Below are 14,951 nucleotides of genomic sequence, written 5' to 3' on the forward strand. Positions count from 1 at the left end.
AGGCGAACGTTTATCGTTACCGTAAATTCATTTAGCTAATTGATTTGGAAGCGGCCACAAAGGGACAGATTTATTCCTACTTTCCTCGATTTATTTAGCAGCTTTGGAATATGCAAACGACTCGATCGAGGATCATCGGCGGCACTATTTACTGTCGTCGACCGCGGCTAGTTATCGCTGAGAGAGGTTTTAGTAAATAGACCGAAAGAGTTCACCGTTACGCAGTAGAACCGCGCGAGGAAGTTACATCGTATAAGTCGTTTACGCTACGGCGAGCGCGACTTATCCGAGAGAGCAACACCTTTGAAAATGAAAATTGCTACATGCTCGCCTGTTTCTCTTCAAGAAGGAATTATATTGTTGTCGTATGGCGCTTCTCTACAAGACACGAACTGTTCCATCGGAACACGAAGGGAGAAAATCATCAAAGAAACAGATCGGATCATCTCGCGGGGCCTATTAGAGCCTATTCTTTCTTTTTTTCCATTGTCGAGCAAAGCTTCTCTTCAAGAGCGTAAACATTTCATCGCGAGAAAAAATTCAAAAGCACTGGAAGATCCGCGCCAACGACGAAGGAGGAGCAGAAAAATACCGTCCCGCGGCTAACTGGTAACGCTCTGATTAACGAGGAAATCGCACCGTTTGGCTCTCGGCCCTCGACGTCTTCGACGATGTCGTGCCGATCGGCTTCCGCGGTTACCTTTGATTCTCTGCGTACAAACGAAGGCGGAAACGCAATTGATCCGCCAATATCAATCCAACCCCACGTTCCGTTCATCTTTCAACCTTGAACGAGCACCGACGCCGCTGTATTCGGTCGTCCACGTGGGTACGAGTCCGTCATACCCGGGGAAACCGGTTTACACGGTTGAGCAAATTAAACCGCGGTCTTTTATTTTTTCTTTTTTTTTTATGCAACAGCCAAGGTCGCATCAGGAGCTTGCTCCTAGTTAACGTTAGCAACCCTCCGACTGACCCAAATCCAATCTCCGTAACTGGGTCTTCGGGTCTAAATACCTATTAAATCTCGTTTCCGCACCGCGGATGGAGATGAAATGAAAAAAAGAGAAAACAAGTAGTCCCACGAGAGGAAGTGTGTTTAATAATGTGTGTTTTAATAATGCAATGGAGATCGATATATATGCTTACAATAGTACGTATACGAGGAAGACAAAAGTACGATACACAGTCATGATTAATGCCGTCGTATTTCCGTCTTCTAGAACTGGTCGGCGCTACACCGCACACTCTTTTCTCTCTTTCCCTCTCTTTCTCTCTCTCTCTCTCCCTTGCGTTGCCCATCCTTACAAATTACGGATACACTTGAGTACACGCTTGCGGATATAAATACTCGCGCATATAAGCGTAGACGGAAATATAGTTCGGCACGACGGCGGCCAATGTCGCTAATTCAATTTTAGAAAGGACCGATAAGTTCACCTGAGGAGACTGACTTTCTGGATATCGTTAGAGATTCGTTAGATACTAGAATGCCGTTGTCGGCTCGCGCTGATCTCTTTTTGGCCACAACGGAGAGTTGGGAAATATAAGAGTTCAAGCGTAGGTTCAAGCCAAAGAAGGTAAAGGGCAAATGCAAGAGAGGAGGGACTCTCTGCGCGAGGAAGAAGCGGGAGGAGGCCGCTTCAACGAGCTGCCATTTAAAGCCCAAGATAGTAGCAATATATTTCTCGTAAGTATACTATGCTAAGTATAAGTGTATGTACGTTGCGTTAATACGTGTCATCATTGCGTGTCGGTAATCGCGGTACATTGCCCATTTCTTTTCCTCGTTCCACAATCCAGTGTGTAACTTAAGCGCGTACCGTTGAGACAAGTATCTATATAAGCGCATCAGTCTGCTTTATTTTCTGGGGAGGGAATGAAATCCGTTCAAAGAAGGATCGAATTCACGATCATACGATCGTATTTCGCTCATGTTAGGAATCGAAGATACGAGATAACGGTATTTCCGCGTACGGCAGGAAAGAAACACATTTCGTGGACGAGAGACCGAAGAGAACATGCATCTTTACTGTAACGGCGGATATCCAAAACCGAAAGATCGAAGACCGTTGACAGTCGCAAACGATCGTAAAACTGATTGCTCCGAATTATTTAATTGAATTATTTATTTAAACTAACGGAATGCAATGTTATCACGTAATTGTTAAACGCGTATCAGCTTAAAGTTGCATTGTTCTCTCCTTCACGGTAAATTCGAAGGGAGGCAAAACAAGGAGGGAAGGGTAACATTGAGTCGATTATTCGTTCATCAACTCTCTTCTACGAAGCTACGCGTTTACACCACGCGGTTACACCTAACAAGCTCTCTATAATGAGTATACGATTAATTAATAGCTATTTGGTAGCGGGTGTTAAAACGACTACCCTTTGCGCCACGTATCTGTAATACGTATTAAATAGTATCAATGGTTACCGTTTAAAAACGACGGCCGTTGGGAGGACTAGAATGAGGACTAGAGTGCATCTACTCGGGATTGGGAACCAGCGTTGAACCGCCGACGATTTTTGGAAGGACGACAATTTTGGAAGGACTTGGCCTGCTCGACCATCGTTATTGGAAAAATACGAAATTAGAAAAATAATCTCTATCACCCACGCCACCAGACGCGCTCGCTTAGTGCCGGGTACACCGCTGAGAGCCGCGCAAACTCCTCCGTACGGTGGATCGCTTTGCACTCAAAGCGAGTCCTCGCAGCATTGTAACCGGGACGCAGCGAGACGACTTGTAAACGGCGAACGGTTTACACGTGTCGGCGGGTTACTCTCTGTTCGGCACTACGCTTCGACTACACCTCGATTATACTTGAGAGAATTGTATACTTTGCGATTGTAATAAGGACGCGCTGTGTAATCTCGAAGAAATTACCTGATGCCTTGTATCGTGAAATCACGTTAAGCTATACTTCTCTTAAGAAAAAAGAAAAAGAGTAAATTAACGAGACCGATCGATCTCGCGGGAGAACTTTTGAGGTAGCATCTTTTCCCATCTATGTTCGGTTTAAGAAATTGGGCGGGATGGGATAGCTGATTATGTTATTACTTGTATATATTAATATTTTTCTTGGGAGAGAAATTAATACTTCTCTCTCGAAACAAGAAGGACACGTAACACAGCACAAGTTTTTAAAACGAATGATAATTACACGAAGTCTGTTAAAAGATTAGAAAAATATACCTACAGGTATTAACGTTACTGTATAAAATTATTAGACTAGAGGACTTGCGCGTAAGAGAATGTACTTAAGGTATATTAAGTAACAATTATCGCGATGCGATTATCCTTTAAAAATTTAAAAAGACTCATTGAACTATTCTAACTTTGGAATAAACTTGGAAACGCACTAAATATTGAAAACAACTTTTCACGACATGTCACTCCCTTTTCTTTCATTTAGCCATACCCTAAGCAAAAGTCACAGACGCAGTATCATAGCCAGCCGCTAGATTTCCCAGTTGCAACACCACACATGTTATCGTTAACATCGCTCGGATTCTCTCTCAATCATCCATTTCTTTTTCTCTTTCAATCTTGACAATATCTGTCTTTAACTCGTGAATGGTCGCGCCACGAGCATCATGTAGCAAGTAAAACATCGTTTTCTCCTCATTCTCTCTCCGCGATGAATTATTTCGTCTTGTCTCGCGAAACCCATACACCTTCCGACCATCAGCATCTCGAGAAACTTGCGACGAGTTCATTTTAATTTCTTTTTTTCTTATTTTTTTTTCTTTTAACAAGACGCGACCATTCACGCGTTAAGTCCGCGTCCGTGTTTTATTATTACTGTGTCTCAGTAATCGGCTGCGTGCGGTTATCGGTTTTGCCTAGTCGACATTCAAAGGAGGACCGGCGGACCCCGCTCGCTAGTTAGGGTATGTCAGCTGGTAGTAGTCTCCACCCGCGGAGTCCTCATCGGGAATTTGCAATTGCTTCACCCGTTTTATTAGCGCGCTAGAACACAGAATACTGTCGCTGAATTGTGGCGTCTTCTGTGGCGGATGTGTGTGAGTATGTTTATTTGTTTCGTTTACTTTGTATAAGCAAAGAGGAACAACAACGTATATATAACGTTTCGTACGTAAAGCTTCATAGGGGGGAATAAAACACGATTGGATACGCAAGAGTCCGACTGATACACATTACCGAGAATTCGTAATATTTTCATAAAGAGGAAAATTTCCCATTCTCGAAAATATCACGTACTAGCAGTGAATCAATGTACTCTTGTAAACGACTATACATTTCTTCTCTATAGACCTACGTATATCGGCATTGTTCAATTTGCAGAAGGAAATATTTAATGCTATCTGGTTTTCTCACTATACGACCGCACACATTGAGGCCTGCTAATGGTTATCACCGTTAATGAAGAGCAGAACGAAAACGGGCTGACGAAACAGACGAGTACGCGATGCCGCGTCTTGACGAAAGCTTCAAGAATGTCGATTAGGATCAGACGAGATCGAGGACAGGGATCAGGACGGGAATTCGATGGAGAGCAAGTCTAACATGTACTTCACAAGGTGCACACTTCTTTTCTCGTTCGCTGAGAAAGCTAAAAAGGAATTGGCGATGTGAAAGAGAGTAGGCTGTTATGCGCGTGTGGCCATGACGTGCTCGAAACTTATACGCGACTCGCGATCGTTATTGCGTGTGATATCGCGATCCGAAATGTTGCCTCTAAAATAACTTCATGCTCCGATACGGAAAATCGCTCCTCTCAATTAAGAGATAGAGAAGACGGAGCTTAACGCGTGCAATCTCCCCGCGCGATGTCCTTAATGATTTCTGCGGTTCTTCGTTGAAGTTTAATATCGTTTCAGAATGCGGATTAAAATTTTAAAATTGCATATATATCATATCTACAATGGTACGTGGTGTGTATAGGATATGAAAACAATTAAAGGGATATTGTATGACACTTCCTCTCCAAGACTCTTATTAAATTGTTATTCAACTGAGCGAAATCTAATCATATTGTAAAAAAAAAGAAGTCCGGGATATATTATAATATTGCGCGCAGTAAATTAAAAAACACGAATACCCAAGAGATACTGTCGAGTTTTTCAAGATATTGAAAGTTCAGAAAATGCAAAAGACGCAATTTTCCCTGGGATAAAACATTGGCTTTAATTAATACTAAAGATATATAAATGCTCCCACCTCATTTCTTATAACATATGGCATTTTAATATTTAGTATTCACCTTTGCCGAATTTTTTGTACATGAAAGAAATGATATACAAAAGATTCGAAAGGTCATACTGATCGAAGTTTAAGAGTGTGGCTTATAGCTACGGTGGACACAGACAGCGGATATACATCAATTTAATGGTTGGATGACACATCCTTTGTCTTCCTCCTTCGCACAGTATGCATACTTTATCGACTAATGAACTATGTTACAGCATTGACCAGGTACTCTTTCAATTTTCCTACACAATTTACAGTTTCTAATTAAAGCTACAGTTTCTGCACTGTATCGCAGTCTCTATTTGAGAACTTTGCTATAAAAGCGTTAAAATTAACGAAAATTGTGCATTCAAAGTTATAATTCACATTACGTAACTAGGAAAATAAAAATGATTGATGCAGGTATATACTAATGTACAGATTCGTTCAAGACATAAAAGAGCAGAACGATGTTGCAATTGCAATATCTAAGAAGCAATACAAAACGAAAAAGCACTACAAAAACGGAAATGAGATAATTGTACTTTACCGGATTTTATGTATATAAAATATAATAACATCGACGAGAAAGCAGTATTAGGTATTCCCTTACCCCGATCGGAGGGGAGGAACATCTTTGCATAATCTACATATCATTTGCAAGTACGTTACGCGTTGTAAACCTGACCACGGTAACGTTTCGTTAATCATTCCCGAAGAAGCATCATGCATCACGAAGTATTACGTTTCGACAGCAACGCAAGCATGAAGGGTAGCGAAAAATGCGAATACACACCCGGATTCGGTGACGGCCTGGTTGTTATTGTTACCGGTCGCGCTGTTGACGGAATTATTGTTGGCGGAATTGGAATTCGCCTCCTCCATATGCGCGGTATTCAGCAACGAACTCCATTGCCTCATCACTTCCTCGCCCTGAGCTTCCAACTCGGAAATTATAGTGGCGTCATCGAGCTCGTGCAACGCGGGATTGGAATTTAATCTGAAAGAAAAAGGAAGACAGATGATAATAATTTGATTCCACAGAAAATAGTTTCATGGCAACGTTTGATTCTACAGCCGAGCTGGCTATTAAAAATTATATTGCTTAATGCTAACCGTTGCTGTTCCTCGTAGGAGCTCGCGTCGCTGCCGTCATAATCTAACATTAAATCATCCGAGGCGATGGATTCGCAGGGCGATAAAGTGTCTACGCTTCCCGTTCGATGCAAACGCTGTCCGTGATGAGGACTGTTTATTACCCCTTTAATGTGCACACCATCTGTAATGCAAATCACGTATATTGTCAATGATGAAATATTTGAATCAAATATATCTATTAAAAGATATATATTAATTTTTAAGTATATTAAGACAGTAATTATTAGAATTCAATAAGAATTTAGAATTAGAATTCAATATAGTAACTTAGATCCGATACAATATATGCTTGGAGGTAGGGACTCCAAGAATAACATTGAAATCTGTACTCACTCATCTTAGAGCTTGTCTCGATCAGAGTGTGGCTATTCTCGGTTATTATTTGACCCCCCATAGCGGACTGCGTTTCGATTCTCGCCCTCGAGTTACTGTCGTCGAAGATCAGTCCGGGCTGATCCGCGATCTCATCGTCGAAGAACTCTCTACCCTCGGACAAGCTGAGCGAGTTGGAGGCATTCGTCGGCGTGCCTGGACCGTCATCCTCAAGGGTGTTATCTGAACGTTCGTGCGCGTGTTCCTCGTCTCTCTTCGAGGGCTTTCCATCCGATTGAGTAATGCTGGCGGTAGGACTGTCGAACAGGCTGTCGACCGGCGAAGTCTCGTCGTCTATCAAAGTAGTTGCGGTAGCGGCGGCGGCAGCGAATGCCGGGTCCTCGATGGTAAGTAACACCGAACGTAGAGTGTTCTTCGATGTTGCACCGCTCTTCGCGGCAGCGGTGATCGCCTGCGCGTGCTGAGCGATGATGGAGTTGGAACGCTGGTACTCGTCGCTGGAGCTTAACGAGTACTCGTCCGCCATGGCCTCGCCGTGACCGTACTCGGGATCGTCCGAACTGGGCGGACTGAAGTCCGATTTGATGGACGGGACCTTCTCCGTGCGCGATCGATCCTTGTAGACCTTCTCCTCACTTAGACAACCTTCGTCGTAGCCTTCCGAGGACGTGGTGGACATTGACGCAATTGAATCGGTGTATCTATTGTCCTTATTGACGATTCGCTGGTATTGCGTGGCTCGCTCTCGCACAAAGCCGGTGTTCAGATTGACTGCAGTGGTGGCAAAAGATTTGGGTAGCGGGATCACCGAGATCTCCGTAACCGTGCTGTCGTCGTCACGGACATCTCTTACGTCAAAACTCTTGCCAGTTACCACCATACGCAGATTTCTCGGTCTGCCGACACCGCGTCTCCTCAGGGAGCCGTCGTCCATAAAATCCACCGATCTGATCCTATCGTTGTCCTCCGGTCCGGTCGGCTGGCTGCTGACGCCTGAGTCCTCAGTCACCGAGCCCTCCTTCGAACTGGACGAGCCCTTCGACGTGGATATCTTTCTGCTTTGATTTGCCGCGGTTTTGGCGATCTTGGAGTTTGAGTCGTTCACCCGCACGGCATACTGCGGTAGCGGCAGATGACTGGTGTGTAGCGTATACCTGCTAATGGGTTCCGGAATGCCTGATACTCGTCTGTTTGCGTCTGCGTGCTGCGCCATCGCATTGCTACCGTAAGTCGCGTTACTTGATTGCGACGGGCGAGATTTCGCCGGCGCCGTCGTGCCGCACAAATGTTGCGGCACGTGCGCGACGACCCTGTTCGGCTGTTGCTGCTTGACAAAGTAGTTCTCTGATTGCTGCTGCTGTTCCTGTGGATATTGATGCAGCTTTTCCTGATTGTAATGGCTGATGCTGTGGCTGTTACAAATGTCGCCGACCTTGTTCGTGTATCTCGCCTGCGGTTGTCGGTAGCCGAAGCGGTTCGTCCTGACGCCGATCCCGCTCGAGTCTTTCTTCGGCGGTGCTAGCCGTGGCGTCGACCGGCCGGATGACGAATTATGAACGTTGCTGTTATCGTCGTCCATCATCCGTCTGCGATCCTGCTCCGGACCGGCCGACTTTGATCGTGGATGCAGCAGGCTCTTCTCGCTGGTGGTGCCGACGGCATAGTTCGTTATCGGCATCGGAATCCCACTAGCGGGTCGTCGCCGGAAGCCGAAGGACATCGCGGTGCCGCGCGTATGCGACGTGCCACGTTTCGAAGAACCCCGTAGATCGCCCTGAAACGAGGATTCTTTGTTAGAGAAGTGAGATCCATCAGACAAGATGTTCATGTAAAAAAAAGCGAGGAATGCAGAACATGACGTAAACGTGAGAAAAAGACAAAACGCAACGTTGTAGAATGTAGAAGATAAAATTGGAGCAAATTAGATGCACACACATACACATCATTCTTATCAGAGATCTTTTATTTCTTTCGATACGTATCGCTTATTAGGAATGCAAGAAATCGTTCAGTTTATTAAGAAGAAGGGTCATCATGGGTCTTCGCTCTGTCCGCCTGGACACTGGATCTCGCTATCGCGTTTCTACAGCCGTCACGAAACAAAGAGTATTTTCGTATCAAGATATAAGAGCTGGGATTATCAGCAGCGTATCATCCCTAGTCACGCATCAGCCGCGATTATATCCGTAGAAGAAGATCGATATCCCGTCTAATTGAATTTCGACTAGATTGTGAACTTCGCTTTCAACTGATTATATATTATACATCTCGACCATCTGATCACGATTTCCCTTTTATCCTTTTGCTCTCGATTCATATTCCGTTTCTTTCGAGTATCTGCTTTATAGTATTAAGCTGCCAAGTGCGCGTCGACATCACACGCTCGTAGGGTTTCGGTTCGGGGCTTGTTTCGACGAACCTTCTGCATGGTTCCCGGCTGCAACAGTATTAATCGATATTCGCACGCGAATTATATAACGGCGCGGTGCGGATAGCGCATCCCGCCGCGGATAAGATTCTCCGGAGCAATGTGCACGCGAGCACCGCATTGTCCATGATCGGAGACGACTGAGGAAGCCGTCCGAGAGCCATCGTACAGCGCCCGCAACCCCGTTTGAACTCCAGAAATAGCGTAACCGCGGCCGGCAACCCGCGACAAATCTGGGACCGCGTTCGCGCCTCGTTCGTGAAGAGGCTTGAAATCCTAACTCTCGCCGCGTTCAACGCAGACAGTTTCGCGACAGCCGCAAATCGACCGCGAGGACGTCGTTCGGATGATCGCGCATGTGGTACCTTTTTGCACACCGGAGTATAACGAATGTATAAAATCGTCGTGTGTAACTACGCCTGTAAAATTATGAAATTACAAATCCGAGTCGAGTCGTTAAAGGTGTGTACAGAACTTTTTCGATCGTATCTATCAACTTTTCTGGCTAACCGATATCAAGAATCATTTTTCAGTTACAGAAGCAAGAATCGGGTTTACCATGAAACCGTGAAACGTGATACTGACTTTGATAAATGACAGAAAAACACGCGATCGAGGGGATCCTGATAAATGACACTCTGTCGATGCTATCAACGACAATTCCCACCCGATTGTCACGCGCACTGTCACGGCACCTTCGAGCAGTTTCTCCGTGAAGAGAAGGAGATTCGAAGGGAAGGACGAGGTTCTGTCTCGGGCATCCCTTACCGCAACGTCGGTGTCTTTCTCGTTCTCCAACGAGTCGTCCTCACACCTGCTGCCGCACCGGTACTCCATGACGAGTGCTTTCGGGCCAATGTCAGCCGGTCGTCGATCGATCTCTCACGGGGATTGACGGCCGCCCACCGTCGCTTTACGTCGCCATGTCCCGAATATATATTTTTAACCGGGGAACGCGTTCTTGTTGGAAGAGGCGCCCGAAGAGGATGGTAGAGAGCTCTCTTCGTGGTCCGTCACATCGTAAGGATGTCATACGACGGCGAGGGAACGTGTGACAGCTCACCGACGTCGCCCTCCGTCGTCGTCGTCGTCGTGGTCGTCGTCACCCCCGCGTACCTCGCTCTTCCTTCGTCTCGCTCGCTCCTTCGCGACTTCGGCCTCGTCGTGCTAGACTTGAAGAGCGAACGCGGAGATCGATCCGACCGTCTGCGCCGGCGTCGCGACGCCGACGTGCATACGACGCAGCCAGGGGCTGATATTGCGCCCACGTCCCGCGGCTTTCACCCGGGTATACAGGGTGTTCCTCGAGAAGGTGTGCCCAATCCATTCGGCTCGATTCTCGAAGGGGCTGTCCGTTTTCGTCAGTCAGGCGCACCCTGACTCGGACCAGGTTGAATCTAAGCGTCTGGAAACGATTTCTCGCGATCCATCCCCGCGCTCTTCCCGGCAGGGTTGAAGACCGAATCGATTTCACGTTCCGTGAAGAAGAGCGTCCCTGTCACCGATCGCTCTCATTCGGGACGCACCCTGTATACGGCTTGGATGATTCAACGACGCGTCTGAATGCGCGTAGATCGTGGCGCATCGTTATCAGCAGGAGTTCGCAGCACGATGACGATTACGCGAAACCGACGAAGCGAAGCGATTTCCTTCGCGCGAACGGCTTTAACGACTTCATCGGGAAGAATTACGAGAATCACATTAAGCTAGCACGAGTCAATCTGAATTAAGAAACAAAGATATAAGCCAGACTATTTGATTACGTAACGCTAAGTCTATAGAAGCTAATATTCATTTTTATATATCATGTTAGATCTGTTTAATTGTAATCCTTTTCATATTATGCCCGTTTACATCGTAATTCACAATTTCTTTGTTTAAATTATTGTGAAAAAGTACAGTCGAAACATCCACAATGTTTTGTCTAACATTTGAGATAAATTATAGAATAATATAACGGTAACATTCTTTATTGCTCATATTTTAGCATTGAATTATCTTATATTGATTTTTTCTATGAAAGTTACTTATCTTATGACGAAAGAAAGATGCAATCAGTGGATTGATATGATAAAGGTTTCCTAGTAAACTCGAATTTCATTTTATTATCTTTTTTTTTCAAACCAAGATCTTTGTAATCGATTTTGCTGATAAGAGAGAGGCCTTTGCGCTTTACGTCGCGATAACGCCATGGACAAAGGAGGCTTCGTGGACAGACGCAAAAGTCCAGGCGATCGAAATGAATCGAGTGAACTTCTTCGTCCACGTAGTTCATCAAAACTCTCGCGCGCAACCGTTTCACTGAAGGAAAAGAGGCGCTTCCGTTCTGGACGTAGACATCTCGGAGGAGATCTGCCGTCAAAAACGCCAGTCTCTAATGAGAGGACATCGGGGAAACAATGGAAAGAAGCGGCATTCGATCCGGCGTGTGATCACGCCGCGTGCGAATCGGCACGACCGTGCGCGGGAAGGCGAGGCAACGCGGGGAGAAGAAACAATGGGGAGAAAAGACGGAGAGTTCTCTCCGCGATTTCTCCTTCTTCGCACCTGAACCGTGCACGCGCCAGTCGCGCCGAGTTCTCTCCGCGGGGCATCCTCCAGCAGCCTCACCGCACCGGTTTCCGGCGCGGGGCTGCCGTGGAACCGGCACGCGTGACGCGTGACGATGAACAATGGAAAGCACATGTACGTCGTCGTCGGCCGAAACGAGATCGGCCGCGCGAATCGCGCGGCGTATCTCCAGAACGAGTGCTCAAGTTCTCACAAGGGGCACGAGGGTCCTGTTAAAAGAACGAAACTTGGAATTGTTTCAGAATCGCCCCGCTCACGAAAGCCGGCGACGACGAATGAACGCCAACGGACAATCCGCGTGCGTAAAGAATTTAAAGGAGTTGAATGCTAAAATTCGAGCGAATTAACTTGATTTCGTCGGGATGCGAAGAGACGCGGAGTCGACTCTTCGGCATTTACAGATTATTTTTAAAACTGCGCACTTTTTCGCAAACAATAAATTCGAATATGCTAAGATATTTCCTACAAGACTATATTTATAATATACGCCAGTGCGTCGAGCACTGAACAAGGTAGAGCGAGTCTACGATGGCGAGGCAACGGTAATCACTGTTAAAGCGATTTGTTTCATCACGTCACGTCCGTTCCACGATAATTAATTCGTCGCGATTCGTGCATGAGAAAGTTAACGCGTGCCGCGAAAGTGGAGATCGGCATAACTTACAGGATACATTGAGATACGTTCGACAGTCGAACTTTTCTTAGATTAATTGTTAGTGGAGGCATTCGAGCGTGCGAGCGATTACGCGGTCTTGCTTATCTGCAAATCGTATACATCGAAAGTGTAGACTTCAACATCGCGAATAATCGCCCCCGAAGGAAGATTCGATAATAACAAATGTAATATCTGGCTATCGTCGAAACCAAGCTCGAGAACATTTCGATCGTGCTGAATAAAATTGGCGCTCTTATGTCCGTTTCTTCCGATGCGGATTAACTTTAATCTCAATTTAACTTACTTTCTAGTTGTATAAAGAATTGCAAAAAAAGACAAAAGGTAAGTTGAACCGAGATTAAAATTAATCTGCATTGGTGGAAATGGACATTGTGGATGCAGAAAGATAGCGAGAATTATTTTCAACGCGATACTCGGTCACGCGTCGCCGCGAGCTTCATTTTTACGGAAAGGAACAGAACGATCGACGGAAGAGGCATTTGGCGACACGCGGACACGGCAGACATTGCACGCGCGAATGATCTATTCGCGGGTGAAGCGCGATCCCGTTGCGGGTGGAATCGCGTTTGAGAAAGGGCGTTGAACCTCAACGTGGCCTTCAGCCTAGTCGCCCGCGCAATCAGCTGGATTTTCCGCTACACGCCGCGCGTACATCCGAGTATACCTATACACGCGATACTTGGCATTAGTGCACAGACGTACATACATAGATACGCGATCCCTCGTGGATATATTGCGTAAATGCAATAACGGCAACAGCCATCAGGGACACGCTCGACGTCGACTCGGTGAACGCGGACCTTGAAGTTCAACGTCCATCGACGGTATATAGACGACGCTTTTATCACTTGAAGCTCTACTATGACGATATCGCGCAGATATAAAGACAGAGTGAAGCTTACCTGTTTCTGGGCCTTGTCCATGATACGGTACGAGGGCGAGTTGTGATGACCGGATGCTGCGACGACGGCGCCCGCCTTACGAGACACGCATTGCCCCATATAGATCCGCCAACCTTGTCCCGGCACCGAACGCTGTTCGCATGAAAATATGCATTAGCAAAAGTACGAGGAGTCTGATGTAAATACGCGTTCATGCGCTTACATTAATTGTTAAAGCCGTTTAGAAGAGAGCACGTTTAAAGTCGAAAAAGAGACCAAGATAATACCCGTGTAAATTAGTAGGCGAGAGCTTTTCCGTTAACACGTTGTTACACGCCCGCATATCGTCGCCGACGACACGGAAGGAGTTAAACGTTAAACTATGCGTGTAACAGTCCTCATCCAGATTGCACCTGCCTTTTTCCATTCACCTTCATTAATATTTCATTTCGCGGTCGACCAACGACGCGAAGAATCCTCGTTCGATGGAATCGAACGGAGCGAAAATCATTAAGAGAAAAGAAAGTATAGTCAGCAGAGGGATATGCAGCCAAGGTAGTACCAAGGAGTAGAGACAAAGTACCGCCACCAGAAATAACATGCAAGTCTGGGAAAAGTTCCGCGCTGATCGATACGTAAAGCCTGTTTCTCGGTCGAAAGGAGAAAATGTGCGATTTAACCAGAGGCACGGTACCGGTCGAGGTACATCATCTATGATTACCTTTCGCGTTACGGCACCGGTTCTCAATCTTGCAGGTCACGAACTCGCGTCCCCATATTAGATACGCCTGCAGTATTGCGTTACATACAGAGTGTCCTGAAGAGGAGACATTAGCGAAGCCTCCGAGAAAAAAAATATATAAAACTTTTGCTCGCCAAAAACGTGCTTTTGCTCGGCACTCGGAATCCTTTATGGCACTAAAGGGATCTCCGTAAGAATATTTAAAAAGAAAGTCGGGTAAAGAGAAATATTTAAAATAGAAAACACAGACGTTCAATAAAGTATTTCATTCCTCTCTGATGAGATTATTCAGCTATACCGAATATATCATGGCAAGATAAAAATCCATAAGGGACGTGAACGCTAAATTCGGAAAATAGGACGCGGATTTTAAAGACCCGAGTCTCTCGAGCGTCGCTCTGCTCGAAAATTCGACACAGATCGAACGGAGATGGGTATTGACCCACAAGCGCGGAACGTGATAGCAATGACTCACTAAACATTCAATCTCTCGCAAAATGAATATCATAAATACCGTTACGTATATATGTGTTTTATATATATGTAAAATAAATATATAAAATGTGAAGAATATATATACATTTTTAAATATAGATATATACATTTTTTTTAATTTTATATATATTTTATATATACTTTTATATTATATATCGCATAAATGTATATTTAAATTAGCTAATTTTTAATACAAAAATGTTGAGGGCGATTATCTGTGCTTAGCTTCCTTCGCACGTGAATGATTTCTTGAAGTAACAAACACCCGGCATTGTCCAAACCTATATACCGACTTTGAAAATCGTGTATCATAGGGAGCGCCCGAGGAATTTTATTCGAAATGCATCGCATAGATGGTGAAAGGTGACCGGTGTGCTACGATCTCCAAATGTAGGACAATAAATGGCACTGGCCCGATTTGTCGTAGAGAGCATTGCGGATTACATTATCTTGCACATCGCGCGGTAACG

At 45.4% G+C, this 14,951-nt stretch overlaps 1 protein-coding gene across 1 annotated transcript; it reads right to left on the minus strand.

Annotated features, from left to right (window-relative positions):
- Positions 1-1,079: 1,079 nt before the first annotated feature.
- Positions 1,080-13,426, minus strand: LOC112461316. The gene is made up of 5 exons (XM_025026518.1): positions 13,266-13,426; positions 6,689-8,462; positions 6,314-6,476; positions 5,994-6,197; positions 1,080-3,976 (listed from the first exon to the last, which is right to left on the minus strand). The coding sequence occupies exons 1-5, from the start codon at positions 13,362-13,364 to the stop codon at positions 3,889-3,891; spliced, it is 2,328 nt and encodes a 775-aa protein (XP_024882286.1). The 5' UTR covers positions 13,365-13,426; the 3' UTR covers positions 1,080-3,888.
- Positions 13,427-14,951: the final 1,525 nt, after the last annotated feature.

This window comes from Temnothorax curvispinosus, unplaced genomic scaffold, assembly GCF_003070985.1.
Source record: "Temnothorax curvispinosus isolate PA1 unplaced genomic scaffold, ASM307098v1 QBEX01011252.1, whole genome shotgun sequence".
Taxonomy (NCBI): domain Eukaryota; kingdom Metazoa; phylum Arthropoda; class Insecta; order Hymenoptera; family Formicidae; genus Temnothorax; species Temnothorax curvispinosus.